Genomic DNA, 20575 nt, shown 5'->3' with positions numbered 1-20575 from the left:
CGTGCTGGCAATATTGGACCAAACGTCGGGCGCCTTTAGGCACTCTTAGTAGCCAAAGGGTTAAGGTCCTGGAGGTATATCGACGCGCGAGGATCATTTAATTTAATTTTTTATCAATAAACTTAACTATGAAATTAATATTCATGGGTAAGGGACTTTCTTTAGGGTCTCTACGATGGCGTGGTAAAATTTAAAACGATTCTGTACTCTCGAGTCGGAGAAAAGCTTCGTAACGAGGCGTCAGACGGCACTTTTTTACCGCCTTAAAGTCCTGGAGGCATATCGACGCGCGGGGGATCGATCGCCGATTTCCGCGGCGCGGACAAAGTCGCGCCGATACGGCAGCTGCACCTGCGGAGACAAATCGCCGATCCGTCGATAAGCCCTGCACCTGACACTTCGGCGCCCTCCTAAGCGGCGCTGCGAAGAGTCAAAGGCGCGGCGCCGCGATGAAGTCGGGGCCCGATGAATAAACATGACGAACGGAAGTCGTTATACCTTCTGCCTCGGCGTCCTTGCGACCACCGGTGCCGAGATTCTACGAGGAAACCACCGGCGGTGTCGCAGGTGACACTTTTTTTCCCCCACCTTCTTGCACCTGACCCCTTCCCGCGAGAATAATCTCGACACCTGGTTAACTCCTGCGAGAGAACTTTCCCACGGGAAGATTTCCACTCCCTCTCTCTTTCCTGCTTACGATTTTGCAATTTACGCCGTTGAGCGACCATCCTTGAACAAGTAAAGATACCTTGTCTAAAATTTCCCGCAATTTAGAGTGGTGGGTTCAAGACTAAACCGAAAATTGCGACGGGTTTTCCTTTTTTTATTTTCTTTCGTTTTCAGCGTTTCTGCATCTCCCCTCGTTACACATTCGCGCTAAAGCTACTTGAATCTTCAAATTTGGGTTTCCGGATGGGAAGAGCTGCTCTCACCGTCCTCAGCCTCGGTTAGAACCATGATAAGTCCGAAATTTTCAGGAAAATTTGCATTTTCCACAGTCTACCGACCATTCAAATGTTTCTAAAATGCAGTGGGCACAGTTGCGCGGAATTCCGAGCCTTCGTTCGGCAGTGAGACCGAAAACCGCGATGGAGGTCTTCCAGGTCTTGTGTAATTTCTCACTTAGAAGGAAGGTATCCCAGGTCGATCTCTCCGATTTGATTTCTTTTATAATATATTATAGTAGACTAAAAATTAAGCGACACGTATTTTTTTTTCTGCCATTGAACACTTTAAGGGGGCGAAACCACCATCCACAGTAAGGACTATGAGGGGCGGCTCACCCCCGCATTTCTTTTTTTTTTCAATTGAGAAACTTATATTTTTCATTTCTCGTTATGAGAAAGCTTTTCCAGGTGGATTGGTTAAAAAAATATTATGTTCTTGTGGGTGAAACTGCCAAATCGCCCCTTGACATGCCTTACATTGGATCGTGGTTTCACCCCCTTAAAGTATTTAATGGCAGATGAAAAAAAATACGTGTCGCTTAGTTTTTAGTCTACTATGACATATAAAAGAAATCAAATCGGAGAGATCGACCTAGGATACCTTCCTTGTTAGGCGACTAGGAACCTCCGAATTTCTATTTTGAAAGGGGATTTTTAATAGGGGCGCACAAGCGGGCACGGGCCCCAAAAGCCGTCGGTAAACGATACTTTACTCGCATTGGGGGCCCCTCGACAGACTACTCCTGGTGAGCTTCTCTTCGGAGAAGGCGACGTCGTTCGCCCTCGGTCGCCCGAGAAATACCTCGGGGTGGTTCTCTGCACGGATTCGGTGATCCGAGGCTTTGCGATTTCACGGTGGGAAATAGATGTCACGTTCGGTACGGGGATTAAGGTTTCCGGCGGTGATACTTGGAGGGACTCTTTATCGTGCTCGCCGGGTAATGACACTATCGCATTGCACTACTTACTCATTTATTACCGTACAATTTCGTCGGAATAACAAAGTCTTACCCCCACGGCATCGAATCGGCGCACCTGAGTCTTCGCCTAGAAATAGAGATACCCCTAATAATCACAATTTAATATAAAATCAGGGTAATTGAACAGGGGATCAGAAATGGTACTTAAAGGAACTGTTTTATTGTACGTCTTACCATGATACAATTGTGCCGCCCTTTTCTACAGGATTTCATTTCTTTCCCACCTTTTCCTCGAATTTCCACCCCCCTGCGGCTCTAGTAATACTGCGGTGGAGGTGCGCACGGATACTTCCGTGCGCCTCGTTACCTCGGAATTAAATATCAATTAAATAGGCTTCGTTAGAAATAAATTACACGCTTATGTCTAGGGCGTTTAAGGTTAGGTTAGGTCAGTCCCGCGCGCACTTTCGGCCCGTTCCGCGCCCTGCGGTCGATAGTTCACCGATCCGCTGATGGTATCGACATGTTCTTCATGGACATAAGATGTATGGCATTATTTTAATATTCTGAGAGAGAGCGAACAGAGGGGCAATGTTTTCTCCCTCCGGATTTCCACGCGTAACAATTTTATTCAAAGAGAAAAAAGAAAAGAGCAAAAAACAGTTCTTTTTCTTCTCCCATTGAATTTTACTCTCTTCACGGTCGGATCAGTATGCGAGGTCCATACGTCTTACGTTCATGGTGTTCCCTTCGATTTCTATCGATATTTCCCCTCCACTTCCACTCTCCCGGCGAGAAATCCGCCGCGAAGAGAGAGCCGGGATTTAACGAGCGGAAAACGCGGGGTCGCGGCTCCGTTTCCGCTCGTTAATTCGCACTTTTTGCCATACCGGAGGGGGGGAACGGGGGATTGCAATTATACGAACGGTGCCAAATGGCTGTCACCGTGACAGCGATTGGCAGCCACTGTCACCCTCGGGGACTGTTTCTACTTTTTCTTCCGCGTCGCCATTTTGCTCGCTAAACCTCCCAGTCTCTACATTTACCTTCTCCGCGAGCGATGTTTTTCGCTCGCTTTCCGCGTCCCCGCGTCTCTGGAAGGTCTCGGTAAAAGTCTCTTTCCAATTTTCCCAACGCCCGCCGTTCGTTAAACGCGAGATGCACTTTCAGTGCACTTAGAGTGTCCTTTTGCTCGGCCGCACTTCCGTGCTCCCCACTTCTGCGTAATACTCTACTCGGGAAATATCTACTTCGGCCCTTTGGTAAGAAGTTTGGTGTTCACGGGTCGTTCCGCAACCTGGAATCCTCCTGCACCTGGGGTTCACCTCTTCAGGGTTGCGGGAATTCATCCTCTCGTTAATACTTATCTTCACCGGGATTGGTGCCCTGAGGGCTGCGAAACGAGGTTCGAAAGCGTTGGCCAAATTGGAGGCCCTCGACGTAGGTCGCTTCGGCTTCGACCCTCGCCCCAGGTCGACCCTGGGGGGTTAACCTTGGGGTCCTCACTTGCAGACCGTGATCCACTCTTCGACGGTGCAGTTTTGGCACTGGACGAAGCAGCACCAGTGGAACTTGCACCTGCACCTCTCCGTCCGTCTCTGTCTGACGACGTTGTACCCCCTGCCGCAACATAACGCGGCGCACCCGTCGCCGCCCCCGCTGGTCCTGTTGCACCTGCGACCTGCTGTACCGGGGATGTCAGCTGCAGGGTCTCTTTCGCAGAAATTCGGGGATTTCTGATAGTAGAAGAGCTGCTTGGCCAGGTCTCTCGGTCGCCTTCGACGTCCTCCGCGATGCTTGCGCTGTCTCTGCCTATCCGGACGTCGTCTTCTGGACCCCCTAACCCTTGTCAAGGGGGTGACGCTCCCCAGGTTGCTCTGGGCGACCAACACAGCGTTCTTGAATCGATCCTTCAGCGTCTTTCCCACTATCCGGAAGTCTGGGGTCACTTTCCAGCAAGTCTTCAGCTCGCAGCTGCCCGACATCCCGTGGCACTTGCAGCGGACTTGCATGTTGCTGGCGACAGCCTGAAATTAATAGTCAACGACATTTGCACGATTGACGAAATCCTGCGGGGCCAGTATCGGATTTAATAGAGAATTATCAGATGTTATTAATTATTAGTGATTATTCCTTCACGGCATGCCTCCCGACATGCCGTGGCACTTGCAGCGGACTTGCATGTTGCTGGCGACAGCCTGAAATTAATAGTCAACGGGTTAATTGTGTATGTCGACATTTGCACGATTGACGAAATCCTGCGGGGCCAGTATCGGATTTAATAGAGAATTATCAGATGTTATTAATTATTAGTGATTATTCCTTCTCGACATGCCTCCTGACATGCCGTGGTACTTGCAATGGATTTGCATGTTGCTAGCGACCGCTTGAAATTAATAATCAACGAGTGAATTGTGTATGTTGACATTTGCACGATTAAAAAAATCCTTCGTCGCCAGCATCGAATATAATACAGAATCATCAGATGTTATTAATTATTATTGATTATTCTTTCACAATATGCCCCCACGCGTCCGGCGCGTGTATTCGGGATTCTTATTTTTTATTCATCTGCATAATTTTGACATTACTTTGAGTGTCAAACGTTAACCATCGGAATGACGCACTAACGTTTCAGTAGATTCTCGATACCATACACAAAATCGAAAAATTAAATTTTCGTAAATTAAGTCACCTAAAAAACTCGAAAATAAATAAAAACAGTAATTAACCGGAAAATGAAAAAACCAGGTTTCCAGGTTCATACGTGCGAAGTTGTACATTTCACAAAGAGTTTCATTTAAGAAAAGAGAAAACGGAAAAGAATTATGAAAATCGACTGACAACTGAATAACCAGTAAAATGTGTTATCGCCAGATTGTGCAGTGCAAGAGTCATTGATAACACCTGAGCGGTGGCGTAGGTACACCGAGAAAGAAATGTCACCGGCCAGAGAAATATTACTTTAATTCAAATAATAATTACTTGACTCAAACTAGGCTGGCCGAATGCGATATTACTTCAGTAACATTTCAATCTATCAGAGTTCATTTGAGCCAAATAATAATTCCTCGAACTAACCGAATACTTCCTCGGTTAGATTAAAATTAATAATCAATTTCCCTCCGGGTGCAGCACCGTTCAAAGAAATATCCACGACTCGAAGGTACCATTTCTTCGGTCCAGTGCATTTCCTTTCTTTCTCAGGGTGCAACAAACAGCACCTGCAGGATTCCCAGAGGTGCCGAGGGAACCCGGGGACCTGGAGGACGGAAGAGAAGCCCCGTCCTCGAGAGTCGCCGGCCATTTATCGTGCCGTCGTCCTGCCAGGACGTGGGGTCCGGCGTCCTGATCCACCGAGGGGGTCCAGGCAGGTAATTAGGAGTGGAGCCTATCCGGTCCCGTGGGAGAGCTCGCGGGGAACCCCGGCGGAAGGAGGCCGCGGCGCGTCCAATCGCGGATAGGGAAACGAGGGGCCGGGGGTAGGAAGGAGCCGAAGACCGGGAAAAAAGGGCGAATCTAAGCTGGCCCGCAAACAGGAACGCTCGGGAGGCGCGGGAAGGTGGCCGGGAGTTTCTTTTAGACAAAGAGGTGTCGCGTACAAAACAGTTAATGAGTCTACGGCTGGGTGGTCCAGCCCGGGGCTCCGTCTTAATAACGTCGAGGCGAGAGGGAGCGTGGAGATGCACGGAGGAGGACCCGCTCGTCTCCCCTTTCCTCCCCTTTCCTCCCTTGCCCCTCCTCATCGGGCGGGAGCAGGGGAGTACCGGCTAAAAAGCTGAGATGGGGGAACGGGGGAGGTGAAGCGGACCTCGCGAAGGAGGAATGGAGGAGTTAGCCGAGGATTACTTTCGACTAGCGCGCATGCGCTCGATTATTCGCGTGTGGGACTGTAAACGGAAATAGGGGAAAAAAGAGATCGCACTTTTAGAAAAGGGGAGAATTTCTGATAATCTGGTGGGTGGGAATTATTGCACTAATGGCATTGAACACTTGCAGTTGCGACGGATAGAGATAAGAGGAATGGAGGAGTTAGCCGAGGATTACTTTCGACTAGCGCGTATGCGCCCGATTATTCGCACACGGGACTGTAAACGGAAATAGGGGAAAAAAGAGATCGCACTTTTAGGAAAGGGGAGCATTTCTGATAATCTGGTGGGTGGGAATTATTGCACTAATGGCATTGAACGCTTGCAGTTGTGTAGGATTGAAATGTATCCATGAGGAAGCTTCCTTTAGGGAAAGTACTTGGTATGCTCTTTAAACCCTTGTATTAATGTATTTAGCGCGAAACTCTACCGAGTTTCTTAATAACTGAATTTGGACATGAATTTCTAGCAAGAGGGAAAGAAACTGTCGATATTCGGTCGAGTGATGTACAGTTTGCTGTACTGATTCAGGGAAACAATAGGTTTTTGGGGCTAAAACAATAAGAACCACGGCGGAGGGAAATTTGCTTCCACTGATAGAAATGAAAATCTGCATGCTTAATTGTTGGTTATTATGAACTACGGTAAAATGACCCTTCCATCACATCACATTCGACATAAAAATTGAATGAAAGCAAATGACGGTGTAGCCATTACATTCGACTGAAGTAATAAAGGCCCCAATGTAAATATGCATTCTTTAATTTGTTGCATTTTCCATTTTACGTTTTCTTACGTGAAACCACGTACGAGGGGTGCAACAACGTATGTACATTTTTCCTGGATTCTTATCAGTGCTCCTCAGTGCACTCTATCAGTGCTCTTCTCAGGTAATAATCTCTGGGATTCTCAGCTGGACCCGGAGGACCTGGAGGACTAACTCACCAGCCGTCCTGCTTGGTTGTTGTGCAGGTTGACCGTCGACTGGATGTCCCCGGCCTTTTCTCGGCTGTCCAGGAACTCCTTGGAGAACTCCATCCCGTACTCCAGGTTATGCGAGCACCCGCCCCACTTCCACTGGGTCCCGCGGGCTTTGGCAGGAGTCCTGCCCTTGTAGCTGGAGGGGTCGCATCCGCAGGACAGAAGTCGACCCATGCTGCACGCCCTGGCCACGCTGTGAGCGACCCCGGCGGCCGAGATCGCGTAGGCGAATGCCGTCTCCCTGTAACCTGAGGAGAAGGCGCGCAGCCTCGTCAGATTGGTCCAGGGATGCGTAGGTGGGCTGGGCCCTATCCGGAAAGAGCGGACGCGCCGGGTCGGCTGACCCAACGAGGAAACGCCCGCAAGGATTCCGCGTGGGAGGGTGACCCTCCAGGAGAACAAGGATGTCAGGTTGAAGGATGATCGAGGATCGAGGGATCTCTTATCTTTCCCGACTTTTTGCAAATGGGAACGTATATTGAACGGATTTTGCGAAGGACGTTATGAATCTAGGATAATTTCTCAGGGAACAAGAAATAGCCAGAGATACGTAGATTTTGCATCGGGAATCTTAAACCTAAAGAGAAAATCCTAAACCTAAGGAGTTTTGCAGGCTAGAACACCGCGTTGAAGGGTGACCCTCCTGGAGAACGAGGATCGAGGGACCTCTTATTTTTTAGGAAAGGCGCGACTTCTTGCGAATCGGAACGTGGTGGTTCAACATGTACTATATATGATTATGAAACTAATATGGCTGATGAACCTGGGATAAGTGTTAAAAGAACAAGAAGTAAAATACGAAATTAGCGTCTGCATCGGGAACCCCGACTCTAGAAATCAAGTTCTTTCTAGATGAAAACGCTTTCATCGTGGAAGACCGGAAGAAGTTCAGACTAAACCTCCACCCGATCTTCCGCATCCCGGTGGGACCGGCGAAGAACTCTCCCAGGATATTTAATGGACATTGCCAACGGCTTGCGGACAACTCGTTACTGCCGTCTGTCCGGTGCACAATGCTCAATCAAGGCGCGCCATTGCGGGCGCAAATGACGCGTCCGACAATTACTGCGGTGAATCTTCCGGCCATCTCCGATCTCGTCGGGTTTTCTGACCGCTGGGCGTCCTAATGACCGTCACGGGTATTATCAGGCAGAGATTAGAGCGAAAAGTCTGCACGCCCTCGGTTGGCGTCTCGTCGAATGTCGCGGCGTCCAAGGGAGCCGCTGAGTGCCGGCATCGAAGTCTCCGCCGCGACATAAAGTGTCGGCGCTTCCTTACCGCTCGCGGAAAGGACGCGCGGTGTGGACGCGCCGACGTTGTCAAAGGACACCCCCTCGACGTGGCGCGGTACACGAGTGGCGAGGAAATCGCGCGTTTAACAGCGGGAAGTCGGGGCCAGGTCTCCGTAGAAGGGCCCCCGCGGGCCCCGATGCATTCTGATGCCCCGGGATGCCCCGCGAAGGATTATTCAAGCGTCCGTCAAAACAAAAGCACGGCCATCAGCAGCGGCGTCCACCGGCCGCATGTATAAGCGATCTCGCAGTGGGGATCCCGAAGACGCAGTGCCAAAGTCCGAGGGGGGCGACCTCGGGCCCCGATCGCGGACGCGCCATGGGCCCGAAACGTACTTTGTAAACGAAGCGACGTCAAATAGAGTTTTTCTGCCGCCGACTTCTGGAGGACCCGCAATTGACTGCCGATCAGGCCGCGGTGGTGGCTGTCGATTTACAAGGCACGGAACACGCTGGGCCCGATGGGCCTCATCCCGCGGTGGGACTTACACTGCTCGAGGGGGGTCCGTCGGCTAATTCGGAGGCTCGATTCACCTCGATACGGCCGTTGCAGTATTTATGAGGCCGCGGAGCATTATGCGCGATTACGCGGGAAACGCGCGGCTTCGCCGGATATGGGCCCGTCCCCTCGCGGGGCCCGCTCGGAAAAAGTGGCGCCGCGGCCGAGGGGATTGTTTTCGACGATTTGGACACTTTCCGGGAGCCGATTACGCGGACGATGTGTTTAGCTTGCATTAATGCATCTTTGGGCCCGAATGGGCCTTGTGGGAATGGGCATTATCTGGGCCTGAGACTGGAGGAAGGTCGTAAACGCTTCGATACCTCGGAACGGGAATGCCTGCTTAACGATCTGATATCTCGCGAGACATAACGTTGATTTACCCATAAGCTAGTACTCGAGGGGCCTAAGGCCCATTCAGCAATATTCATAAAACGCGTAACGTATGCTCCGTGGGCCCCCGTAACAGCTCCCACTTGTGCCGAGAGTCCACGGGGCTTTGCGTCGATTAATTAATACCCAAATTGTTGTATTACGTCCAGCCGGCACCGATCAGGCCCAATTCTAGGTGGCTTGCATGGTTAGTCTGCAAGGCCCAAATTGGCATACCGTCTTTTGGTCCCGAGAAGATAGCTCGTATTGCGATTTGCTAGTTGACCGACGAGGTCGTCATTTTTATCGTTGGGCCCAAGAGGGGCCTCACGAGTTCCGTTCCGCGATCTGAAAAGTGCCCCCGGAGGCGCTTCTTTGCAAGGCTCGCCTTTTAAGGCCCTCCAAGTCAGAGATCTTGTTCCCCCGGGAGGAAGAAATTCACCGAGGTGTTTGGGCCCATGACGATCTTAAATATGGAAGCGTCGATGTCCATTCTTTAGGTGGAACGATACGGGGCGGCACTCGGGGGTCCATTCAGGCCCATCGAGCAAGGTACAAATAGACTCGGCAGATCGGCACTCCATTGCGGTCCCCGCCGGCAGGAGTACGGGCGAAGGCGAGCTCGATGGCTATCGACGTAAGACCCAATGGGCCCGATCGATCCTGCCGAGGGCAGCGAGTCGACTGGAAGGTGGTGACGTTTCCACCGATCGCGAGGAGATAACTCGTGTCGCGGTCGGTCGATCGACCGCGGCGAGGTTATCATCTTTTTCCCCGGCGGGGCCCGAGCGGGGCCAGGGGCCCCGAGTTGGCGACTCGGAGGGCCCTCGGTAGCCGTTCTTTATAAGGACTCGTCGCGGGGAGGTGACGGGGACTGCTTCCTCTATATACGGCTATTGGCAGCAACTGTTTTATAATGCAGATAGCTACCAGGGCCCAAGTGGACAGACGAGGGACGAGGGGACTCGTAATAAATCCTCCCGCAGGAGTTGTACGTCTCCGGGCCTCTTCTCCTGGACGTTTACCGGGACCGAGGTGGACAGGAGGTGGTTAAGGGGGTGGAGGCGGAGGACAGTCCTTCTCTCTCTAGCCTCCGCCAGGCTCGATAGGGCCCAACCGAGGTAGGACCGTACTACCGGTCGAACCAGGCCCTGTCGAATCCCCGGCTCCAGGACGTGTGTCCGAGATGTCCGCGGACGAGTCCGGCAGCGCGATTTACGTCCTTCTTGCCGCCCTAAGGTGGGCCTGAGGAGGGCCCGAGGTGGGCCCCGAGGTGGGCCTCGGGTTCGACGGTTTTGCTCGAGATCCCTCGACGGCCGAATGGTCGACCCGTGTTGGACGCCACTCCAAGGAATTTCGAGTTTCTCCGTTCGATCGGGCCCAGAAAGCCCAGGATCTAGTCAGGAATGGGCCCTTTTTTCGGCGGTCTGAGAATCGGAGCGCGAGGCGTCCCGGATTGGTCCAACGTCAGTTCGTATCTCTCGTTCTAAAAAATTTCACCGAAGTGAATACCGCTGAGCCCAAAACGCTTCCATCTTAAGGCGGGGCCTTAATATGCAGTAGTTTATGAAACGCGTCGGTTACGTCGTTCTTGGACGTTAGCGAGCGGAGGCGGAGGGCCTTACCGTCTTCCTTTCTCGTAAAGCGCGATGATATTATTCACTCAGAGGACAGTCGATGGAAGTTTGAGTTTTCTCGCGACGTGTGTGGGCCCGACGCGAAAGGGCCCGCTATTTTCGTAATATATTAAGCCGTTTACCGGCCGAGTCTCGCGGCCGAGTTACGACGACGTGGAAGTCCGCCCGTGGCCGAAATACGCAGTGAGAAGAAGAAAGGCCCCGAGTGAGAGCAAAGAGGGACTTAACGACACGCAGCACCTCGGCAGGCCCCGAGATATGGACCCCGACGAATTTGACACGGTGGATTTGTGAGCCCACAGCCAGTATCTCTTTCGGTGCTCTCGGTCGTGCCCACCAGCGAGGAAGATTTAAAGGTTGCCTCGCCGGGAAAGGAGAATGGGCCCCTCTCTTCTCGGAAGCTACTGCCTTTTAAACGGGCCCAATAACGACTCCGATAATCGGCAAATCGGGCCCCCGGCGCCGACTCGTGCACCTTCGCAAATCTGCGAAACGCCGGGACGAGTCCCGTTTCCTCAAAACCCATGGGCAGGTGAGGCCCCGCGAGTGGGCCCGATCCCGGCCCGCGTCGCGGGCCTCATCCTTCGGACCTTCGAAGAACCCTCCCATACCTTCGGTCATACGTCTCTAATCCTACTTTAAACTTCCCTTTAACGCACAAAATCCATCCGAGACGACATACATCCTGAAACGGGCCCAAAATCGCCCACAAAAATGGGCCTCAGTTGGTACCGCGGCTCGATGCATCAAATCCATGGATCTAGGACGAAACCAATCCTGGTAAAGGGCATGAACATTGCAAATGACAGTGATCGTGCACATCGAATAGTTCCCCTAGATCCATTTAAAACCATCGAGATCGTCGTCAACGAAAGATGGCTGCCACTCGTTTTCATCTTTAACATTTGGAGCTTCTGCAAGATCTTTCCATATCTTTTTCCTAAATCCTAAAACCGCGGTTGTGGTGGCGCCGTTTTGCGGCGTCTATGCGAACTATGTGCATCCCCGCTTCGACAATAGCTCGAGCGATGGCGCTGTCGTCGATTGGTCCTCCCGACGCGACGCTGACGGTGTTCTTTGCGCGGTTAGCGACGCTTCGAAACCTCCTGGTAGACGTCATCTCGACACCTCGCGAGTTGGGATGGAACGACACGGAGATAAAGATGGTCCGGCGAAGATAAAGCGGGGCCTTAAGGTTTCAAGTCAGGTGCGAGAAACGTCGAGGCTCGCTCGCTGGTTCTCGCTCCTCCCGATCCCGAAGTGGTCGGCCTGGACGATAAATGTTTCCTCCGCGGTCGCACGTACGTGCAGGACGAATTTATACGTCACGGCACTCTTGTTATGGAACTGGGTCAGGTTTTCGAGCGGGTCTGGTTTTTGATTTAAGGTTTACGCTTAGAGTCGACTTCGTGACGCCTCGCTCCTCTTCCAGGTCCCCCTTCCTCTGAAGGAAGACCATCCTCGAAGACCATCATCGACGGTGCGTCCAGAAAGAAGAGGAACCGACGAGAAGTCAATTTGAAGCATACGAAGAAAAGGATGGAGGTTATCGCTGTGTTACTAAAGATGAATACATAACAGGAAGAAACGGATGGCGGCCATCTTTCTCACCTGGTATAGACGGCTATGAGAACAGTTAGAAGTTTGTGATAACTGTTACTGATCGCGATTATTATGCTCTTAAAAACAACGCCCGACACAATTTTATTATCTTGGTGTCTTAACATCTTTTGGCTTAGTTTACACCGACTACTTGGTTAGCGTACTAAAGAAGTCGATTCGTTAAGCTGTCGGCGTAAACGATCGTGTATCGTCTTGGTACGGTACCTTCGGAAAGTGCATATCGTAAACTGAGAAAAGAAAATTGCTTGACTCAAAGAAATATACATTGCTATAACAACATCCTGCGATAAAATATGCGCAAAGTAATGTTAGATAGAGTGAAGGAAATTAATTTAAATCAACGATATAAGTTTCCTTCTCAACGAAATAATTGTTTCGTGCAATTATATGTTATTCAGGCAATAATATATATATTTGTTTCGGTCAACTGATATTTTTTTCTCAGTGAACCGTCTTGGGACACTGTTGTGTATCAAGAGACGCGGGAGAGTCTCAAACAAGTTTATTGGCATTACCCTGACAATTTGTTAAAACTGAGTCTTTAATAATAAGTGACCGGTGTAAATTTAGCCTTTACGTTTCATCGGTTTCTTTATGGGTCCGTATCGCGGCCGCCATTTTGGAGAGAAGAGAGAAGATGGTTGGAAGGAAGAACTTTTGAAGAGGAACTCTCACCACGCTGAAGAAGGACGCTGCTCTGCTGGTTCCTGCTGCTCGGCGTCAGAGAGGAGCAGTTCCACCTGTGCCAGGTGAACTGATGTTGGCATTCCGAAATGGCCATTTGCAGGCCTTTCAAGGCTGCCACTGTCACGTCGGGGCTCCTGTGGCATAGTTCCCTCTGCTCCTTGGTCAGTCCAGGAATCCCATTGCAGACGACGGCGCTGCCGCTCACCCAGTCGTCCACTGAATTACTCATCAAGCCTGTTGCCCTGTAATCAAAAAGACTTCTTTACCCTCCCATCGTTTTCGCATTTGTCATTTGCACCCTGGACCGCCTACCCCCGTTGATCCCGACCCACGGGGCCGGCGTGGGCCGATAAACCTAACCTCAAATAGCCCGACCACATCTCGAGAAACTTATACTCGTCGAGCTTCGTCCGTCACCGAGTGATTAAAAAGGATGTCCTTCCTGGGACTTTTTCCTAAGGACTCCTGGACCCGGGAAGGACACTCCGAGGAATTCCCCGGGGCTTTCGTGGGGAATATACCGCGAATTCCCGAATCGACGGACCTTCCCACGGGTGCTCGAAAGGGTTCGATCGGTTTGAGTGATTTTAGCTCTCGGGAAGCCTCGGGAATTCGGCTCGGACTCGCAGGAGAGCCGGTAGGAATTCCGCAGTGCGGATGGTATGCGATGATCCTCTCTCTCGGATCCGCCATTTATCGGATACCCGATCGCGAACAAGCCGAGCCGGGGACTCTCGGTGCTTCTGGATCCATCTTCGATTAAATGAATGTCCTCGAGGGCCTTGTGCGCCCTCGAAGGTCGATCCTCGACCTCGGATCCGGAGTGCAAGAAGAGGATTCCCCGGACTCGCCCAAACCACTTCTACCGCCACCTCGACCGAAAGTTCAGCGCTCCTACCTATCCTTATGGAAACACGAGAAGTTGCGAAATCCTTTTGATTTGCGGAATGTCTCTGGATATTAATTCTTTTTAAGAATGGCCTTTTACGGCTCCCGAAAAAATTGAGCCCTAGGTGGGCTTCAAGTACAAATCCATCTGCCTTCCCTCAGGGTTACTTTATGAGGCATAAAATCGACATTCTCCACCTTGATCAAAGGTTTATCATTCCTTAAAAAAAAAAAGGGAAATTGTGAAATCCACCGATTAATTTTTGAAAAATCTCTGGATATTAATACTTTTTAAGAATGGCTTTTTATGGCTCCTGAAAAATCGAGCCCAAGGACAGCTTTTTGCAAGTACGGACACATCTGCCTCTCCATAGGGTTACTTTACGAGGTGTAAGGTCGATAGTCTTCAAATCTATCCAAGGGTCCGTGTTTCTATTCATCTTTCTCTAAACTTGAGAAATTGTGAAATCCATTTTTGGATTATTGAAACATCTCTGGATATTAATAATACTTCTTGAAAATTGCTTGTCGTGGCTCCCGATGGAAGCTAGCCCTAGGTGGACGTTCCTATAAGCACGGGTGCGTCTGCTTTCCCTCGGGGTTACTTTACGAGGCATAAGGTCGAGAGGTGCGAATGCTCAAAGAGCTGATAATAGCTCTGATAGCAGCCCTGATACCGACGTCTTTAGGCACTGGCTCTTAGGGCGGTATCTTAAGCGGCGGTTGCCTGCACTCGCCTAATGGCCGCCCATTGCGTTATCCCGACTAATTAATTTAGGAAAACCGCGGCCAGGGACCCTTCAGCGGGATAACAGGGAACATCGCGCGAAAATTAACAAGATTATCACAATTATCCACCCCCGGAATACAGAGGACGGATAATCGAGATTTTACGCTTTGCGGTGGCCCAACAAGGCTGAGCGCAGCGTCGCTCGGGCGGCCATCTTGAATAAGGAAACTCACTTCGGTTTTTCATCTCTACGGGACTAAACGAGCAACCAAGTGTCTCCTTGGGCCCAAAAATAGCCCGAAAACCATTTCCGTTATCTCTTCTCCCCTTTTTTCAGGGAATCGGTGCATCTTCGCGGTGACTTCTCTAACCTTTTCAGGCCTGGGCCTTCTTCACAACGCGCCGCGGAGTTTGGGCCTTCTAGGGGTGTCGCCGGCTATCCGGGGTACAAATTACCGTGGAACTCGTTCGAAATGAGGCTTGCAGGGAGGAGAAAAAGAGGAAACGGTCGCGGAATCGCAGGGAGAAAGAGTGAGAACGAGTGGCTGGGCCCGCAAGTGTGGGAATGGGCCCGAACGCGGAGGCGCTTCATCGGGCCCAGCCGGGAAGATTATTGAGGGCTCCCATTACCGGTACAACGTGGCCTGGCTATCTTTTGCACTATTGATGATCTACCCTCGGCAGATTAATGATCTCACCGCGAGGAACAAATTGCCGTGGACGCACCTTGTCGCAGGCCCCGACACCTGCACCCGTGTGTGCGCTTTGCTTCTTCGGCAAGACCCACAGTGGGCCCAGAAAATTAACGGGTACTCCGATAAGACTTTTTTAAGAAACACTTCATTCATATTTTTCATGTTTTTTGTCTAAATAAAATAATATTAAATGTTGGACGCGCTAGTTTCAGGAAGTGGGCATTTATCCCTCGATAATGGTGGTCCCATTTCTTGAGCGATTTGGGTTAACCTCTTTTGTAATAATCTTCCTTTATATTTTTTCATTCTTTACCAGCATGAGGAGATTTTATAAGCGGCAAGTCAGACGTGTCATATTTTTCATGTCTTTCCGTAAAAATAAAATAAAATAAAATTATGGACGCGCTAGGTTCAGGAAGTGAACATACATCCCTCAAGAATGGTGGTATTTATTTTTTTCACTCTTTCCGAGCATGAGATTTTATAGGCGGCAAGTCGGATGCGAAAGAAAGCTTTCTTCAGGTTTCTCCATTTCTTTCGGTGAAATCGAGCAGAGAAGTAAGTTTGGGGGCGATAAGCGGCGTCCCGGAAGCGGGCATGCAAAGAGCGTGATTTATGGACCCCTCGGCAGAAGAGTCCGATCTCGGGGGCAATTCGTAATTGGCTCGCTAATAAATCCCGCGAAAGGAGATCGGCCTCGGATCGACGCTCGCGATCGATCCGAGGGGCATTTCTCCGGGGTCGACTTTTTCCTCGGTTTTTGCGGTAACGAGGTACGAGAGCCCGGCCGGGGCGCATGTCCTGCATTTTTGTAATAACGCCGTCCGAAGAATCCAAGATGGCGCTCGCCGTGTTTTATTTACCCCGCGGCCCAGGCGGGGCGAGATGAGAGGAACACGGAATGGAATTTCGCTTTTAATGGGGAATACACCTGGGTGGACTCTCTCGAGAGCCAGATAGAGCGAGAAGGAAGCCGAGCTTCGCGAGCTCGCTCGCAAAAATGCGGACTCCACCGCAAGGTTATGTTCGGAGCGCCCGGGGACCGAGGAGGTTCCATCGATCGCCGACCTAGGGACGCTTCTTCTTCCCTTCTCGATTTATCGATCCCAGAATCCCGGAATCGATAGGTTTAATTTGAAAATATTCAAAACTCTTCTTTCTTTCCACATTTAGATACAATTCGTCTAGCTAACCTTGTGGAAATTTGCATTTTCAGGGAAGTCATTGCAAGGTTATGTTCGGAGCGCCCGGGGACCGAGGAGGTTCCATCGATCGCCGACCTAGGGACGCTTCTTCTTCCCTTCTCGATTTATCGATCCCAGAATCCCGGAATCGAAGGTTTAATTTGAAAATATTCAAATCTCTTCTTTCTTTCCACATTTAGATACAATTCGTCTAGCTAACCTTGTGGAACTTTGCATTTTCAGGGAATCCAAGGCCGTAACATAACCTCATAGACTCTAAGTCGCCCCCGGTGTTACATTCAACGATCCTCGTAAGTACAGTGCCATGAAATAGTACTATTTGTAGATTTATTATGTCGCAGGAGTAACAGAACAATAAGGAGAGACGATTAGTTCCTGCCTTTTACGGAGGACGTCCAGAAGGTGCGCAACTGGTCGAAGGGCCACCATATAAAGTTGATCTGTCACAGTAACGCGTCGGCTAATTGCGATTATAAAGGGCTCGTAAAACACCCGAGATCCCGAGGATAATAAACCCGGGAAAGACGCATTGCCTCGATCCAGGAGCGAAGAGGACTTCTCGATCGCTCGCCATCGCTCAGCCCGGACTTAGAGCAGCTGCGAATCACATCAAGATGTGCTCTCGCCGTGCCTCCCAGCATCTTCGCACCAAAGAATAAGACGTAGAAATAGTTGAACGATATTAATAAAAATAATGAAAAACGAGGCTTTTATTTCCAGTCCCTCCTAGTTCTGCATTTTTAGGAGTTCGTCAGGACCCTGACGACTCGTCTTGTCTCGTTTTCTACCCCGTTCGATCTTCATCCCTCCAGACATTCGTTTCCTCTCTTTTTCTGGGATAAAGAAAAATCGGAAAATCAAGGAAGGACCCGAAACTGTGATCTTTCCTCGATTTTGAACGGGTGTCGCTTTCCGCCTCGAACCGATGGCCTATTTGCGCCTACGCATTGTCCGGAACGTCCTGGACGCTCCTGGAGGTGCCGAGACGTTCCTCGGATGCTCCTGGACGTCCGTCGCGGAAAGAGACGCCTCTATTGACGGATTCTCTCCGCGAGCGGGGCTACCGGCTCGTAAATTTTTCCCCGAGCAAATTGGACACGGGGCCTCGTCCCCTCCGTCCTCAAGGCGAGGGTTCCCGAGGGAGGACGAGTCGGGACCACCGCCGATTTGCCCCGGATCGGTCTCGGGCCCGACGGACACTCGGACAATGTCACCGGACTGACGTTTTGACGTCTCCATTATCCCGCGCCGACTCCTGGACAGGAGAGAGGAGGAATTCCCGAGGGTCCGCGTCCTCCCGCGGGATTCCTCCTACTCTCGGAGTCCCTCCTCTCCCGCGGAAAGTGTCCGCCGTTCCCTCCCATTCGTCTTCCTCCTGTTACAATTTTTTCGACACAAAGTGGATTTACGGAAGCGTCCCCGAGGAAGCACCTGTAACCCGATAGCCAGATATTCCTGAATATTCCTCGATATTTCCGAATTTCTTGAGGAACTGCCTTCTGCCAAAAGTATCCGTCGCTCCCTCCCGTTTATTTTCCTCCTATAACAATTTTTTTAAGGACTCAAATTTACGGAACCATCCCTCAAAAATCACTTCCGACCCAATTTCCAGATATCTCCAGACATCTACAAATTTCCGGGTGCTAAAGACGATCCAGTCAAGATCCAAGATCTCGATCAGACATCACCGATCTAACGTTTCACGATCTCCATTATCCCTACCCAAGCTTTTACCCACTCGAGACAGGGAGTCCCTCGGGATTCGTCTTCCTTAAAGGCCTCGCAACGCGGTCCAGCATCCTAATCGCGCCCAAGCGCCACGCTTCCAGTATCAGGACATTCAAGAGATCATCTCGAGGATCCCTTTCAACTCCCAACAAGATCTTGTCAAAAAGCATCTCGTTAGCTTCGTTATCCAAAAAAAGAATTCTTTTCATTTACCCAAAATCATTTGATAGGCTGCACTTGGTTAATTTCAAAGAAACAAGTGACTGGAATTCTAGTCCACTCGACCAAACATTCCTTCGATCAACTAAAGCGTTTAGTTGAATCATTTCGTGGATTTTTGAAAACGTCGTTGATAATCCAAATATTTCTGTTAAATGCAAATCAAATTAACATTCGGCGTGATCTATCGCAATAGTTGATATGATCAGTGAAAAGTCATTAACCAGAGAATGCCATGTCAACGGAAGGATTTGTCCACACGACAACCATACTTAATAGTTGAAACCATGAGAAGTGATATCGACCCAACCAAATAATTTTCTGCGCGTTCCCAGATCGGGAAGATGTTCAATCCAGAACATGCAAATCCCGTTCCTCACCCCGAAGTATCAACTCACCACTTTTGTTCGAAGAGCATCAGCAGCAAAGCGATGAACAGGAGCAATCTGGGGATCCTTTTCGGGCCCTTCAGGACTCGTCGTCGGGACGGAGGCATCCTGTCATCGTCCTCTGGGTCCTGGCGTCCTCCGGGTCCAGGCAGGAGCAGCTCGAGTCCCGATCCTTCCCCAGGGAACCACGCGTTAGCACCCTCGCACGCGGTTTGTCCACTTTGAGAGCGACGCACCCCTTGGTCCAGAGATGCTGCACCCCTTGGTCCAGGGATGCTGCACCCCAAGCACCGGCACGGAAGGACCCCTCTCTTTCCCTTGGAGACGTCCTTCTCGCGCCTGGGGTATCCCTATCGTCCTGTTTCTGGTGGTCTCTCGTCCTGGGGGCACCGGAGCGGTCTCTCTGATCAGCGCGGCACGCGTCGAGGACCGGCCCCGGGCACCGGCGCTTCTTTGACGGCTGTCAGCTCTCCAAGAGGGTCCCTGCACCCATGCACCGGTGCATCCGGCCTGGAGGGCTTCCCTGGGGAGCCCGAAGACACTTAAGACCAATCGGCAGCACCCAGCTCTATTCCTCGATCGATGCTCCTCGACGATCCTCTGGTTAGGATGCTGGATTTAGACCCTCCAGAGGTCCTGCAGAGGTTGTCCAGGTTTCAGGATGTTCAATGCGGTGAATCCTGGATGGTCGAGCAGGTGATTCCAGATCAAGATCTTAAGATAAAGAATAGATCTGCGGAGAGACTCAAGACGTGGCCCCAGGATCGTCAAACGCTGATTCGTGGGTGATCCTGATCTCAAGTCAAGATGTTGGGTCCAGGATCGTCAAAACGTGCCAGGGTGTTTGCAACGTTGACACTGATATTCAGAACGCTGATTCGTGGATGGTTGAACAGCTGATTGTGGGTCAAGAAGTTGACAGCAGGATAGTCAAGGCCTAGAATTCTAAAAACACCGGCTTCAAGATATTTGATACACTGGATGGAAGATACTCAAACTACTGGCTCCAGGATATCTGATAAGGCGAAGTGATCCTTAATCCTTTTTAACTCGTCGAGTTTCCTTCGTAGCCAAATCCTGGACGACGATCTTCACCACTTCCACCTTCCTTCGGATTTGGCGCTCGAGGAACCGACACCTCCCAAGGTGGAGTCCAGCTCGTGACGAATCCGTCGTCTCATCAGGTCCTCCACTCCCTCGCCATGTTCCTCGCTCCTTCCTCTCCTCGAATCCCGCGGGTTCTAACGGGGTTTCGGCCGAGTTCCGAGATTAGATTACCGATTCCCGGAGGCAAGGCGCGCGACTCGCTAGTCGGTGACTCACTGACATCCGCGGCACTGGATGAGGCTTTCCCGAGCACTCTGGGCGCGCCCTGGTCGAGGTCGCGGGGTCCGCTCCGGAGTTCCGGAGTCCCCTCGTCGGGAGGAGGTCCCGTGGGCGATCCGAGAGAGCACTCATGATCGAAGAAGCCCAGGGCGACCGAAACGGGCCATCGGGATCCAGCCGGACACAGGAGGTAGCTCGAGGTGGCTCCAGGTGGCTCCAGATGGAGCGGCTTCCACCTCCAGGACCTCCAGGAGATTGGCAGGGGAAGGGCGAGTTTCCCACTGGAGGAGACTCCAGGAGCACTTTCGGCTTCCTAGGACTCCAAAGGATCCACCCGGGAAGGGCCAAGTTCTCGCTCGAGGTGGTTCCTAGCGAAACGTCTTCCACCTCCTGGACCTCCAAGATACTCAAAGTTCCAAGAGGTCCGCTCGGGAAGGGCCAAGTTCTCGCTCGAGGTGGCTCCGGACACCTTCCACCTCCTGGACCTCCGAGGGATCGGCAGGAAGAGCGAGGTTCCCGCCGCGCGATTTCCGGTGTGTGCGTCCGCCGCGAGGTGTCAAGCTTAAAT

The 20575-nt window shown here is 51.1% G+C and overlaps 1 protein-coding gene across 1 annotated transcript; it reads right to left on the bottom strand.

The window, feature by feature from the left end:
• Positions 1 to 3369: 3369 nt before the first annotated feature.
• On the bottom strand, positions 3370 to 18788 carry LOC105704453 (protein Wnt-10a). The gene is made up of 4 exons (XM_012433670.1): positions 18691 to 18788; positions 12816 to 13069; positions 6682 to 6965; positions 3370 to 3894 (listed from the first exon to the last, which is right to left on the bottom strand). Exons 1-4 carry the CDS (start codon positions 18786 to 18788, stop codon positions 3370 to 3372), a joined length of 1161 nt encoding a protein of 386 aa, XP_012289093.1.
• Positions 18789 to 20575: the final 1787 nt, after the last annotated feature.

The sequence above is a fragment of the Orussus abietinus genome, unplaced genomic scaffold, assembly GCF_000612105.2.
Source record: "Orussus abietinus isolate OABI.00-Male unplaced genomic scaffold, Oabi_2.0 scaffold6, whole genome shotgun sequence".
NCBI lineage: Eukaryota > Metazoa > Arthropoda > Insecta > Hymenoptera > Orussidae > Orussus > Orussus abietinus.
This window is presented reverse-complemented; position numbering and strand designations above follow the sequence as displayed.

What these genes read in the sequence shown, in the direction of transcription:
- LOC105704453 (XM_012433670.1), bottom strand. Translation starts at nt 18,788, where the DNA reads ATGCCTCCGTCCCGACGACGAGTCCTGAAGGGCCCGAAAAGGATCCCC. An exon ending in ATGCTCTTCGAACAAAAGTG is followed by an intron (nt 13,070 to 18,690) that starts GTGAGTTGATAC and finishes TTTTGATTACAG; the next exon opens with GGCAACAGGCTTGATGAGTA. An exon ending in CAGCGTCCTTCTTCAGCGTG is followed by an intron (nt 6,966 to 12,815) that starts GTGAGAGTTCCT and finishes CCTTCTCCTCAG; the next exon opens with GTTACAGGGAGACGGCATTC.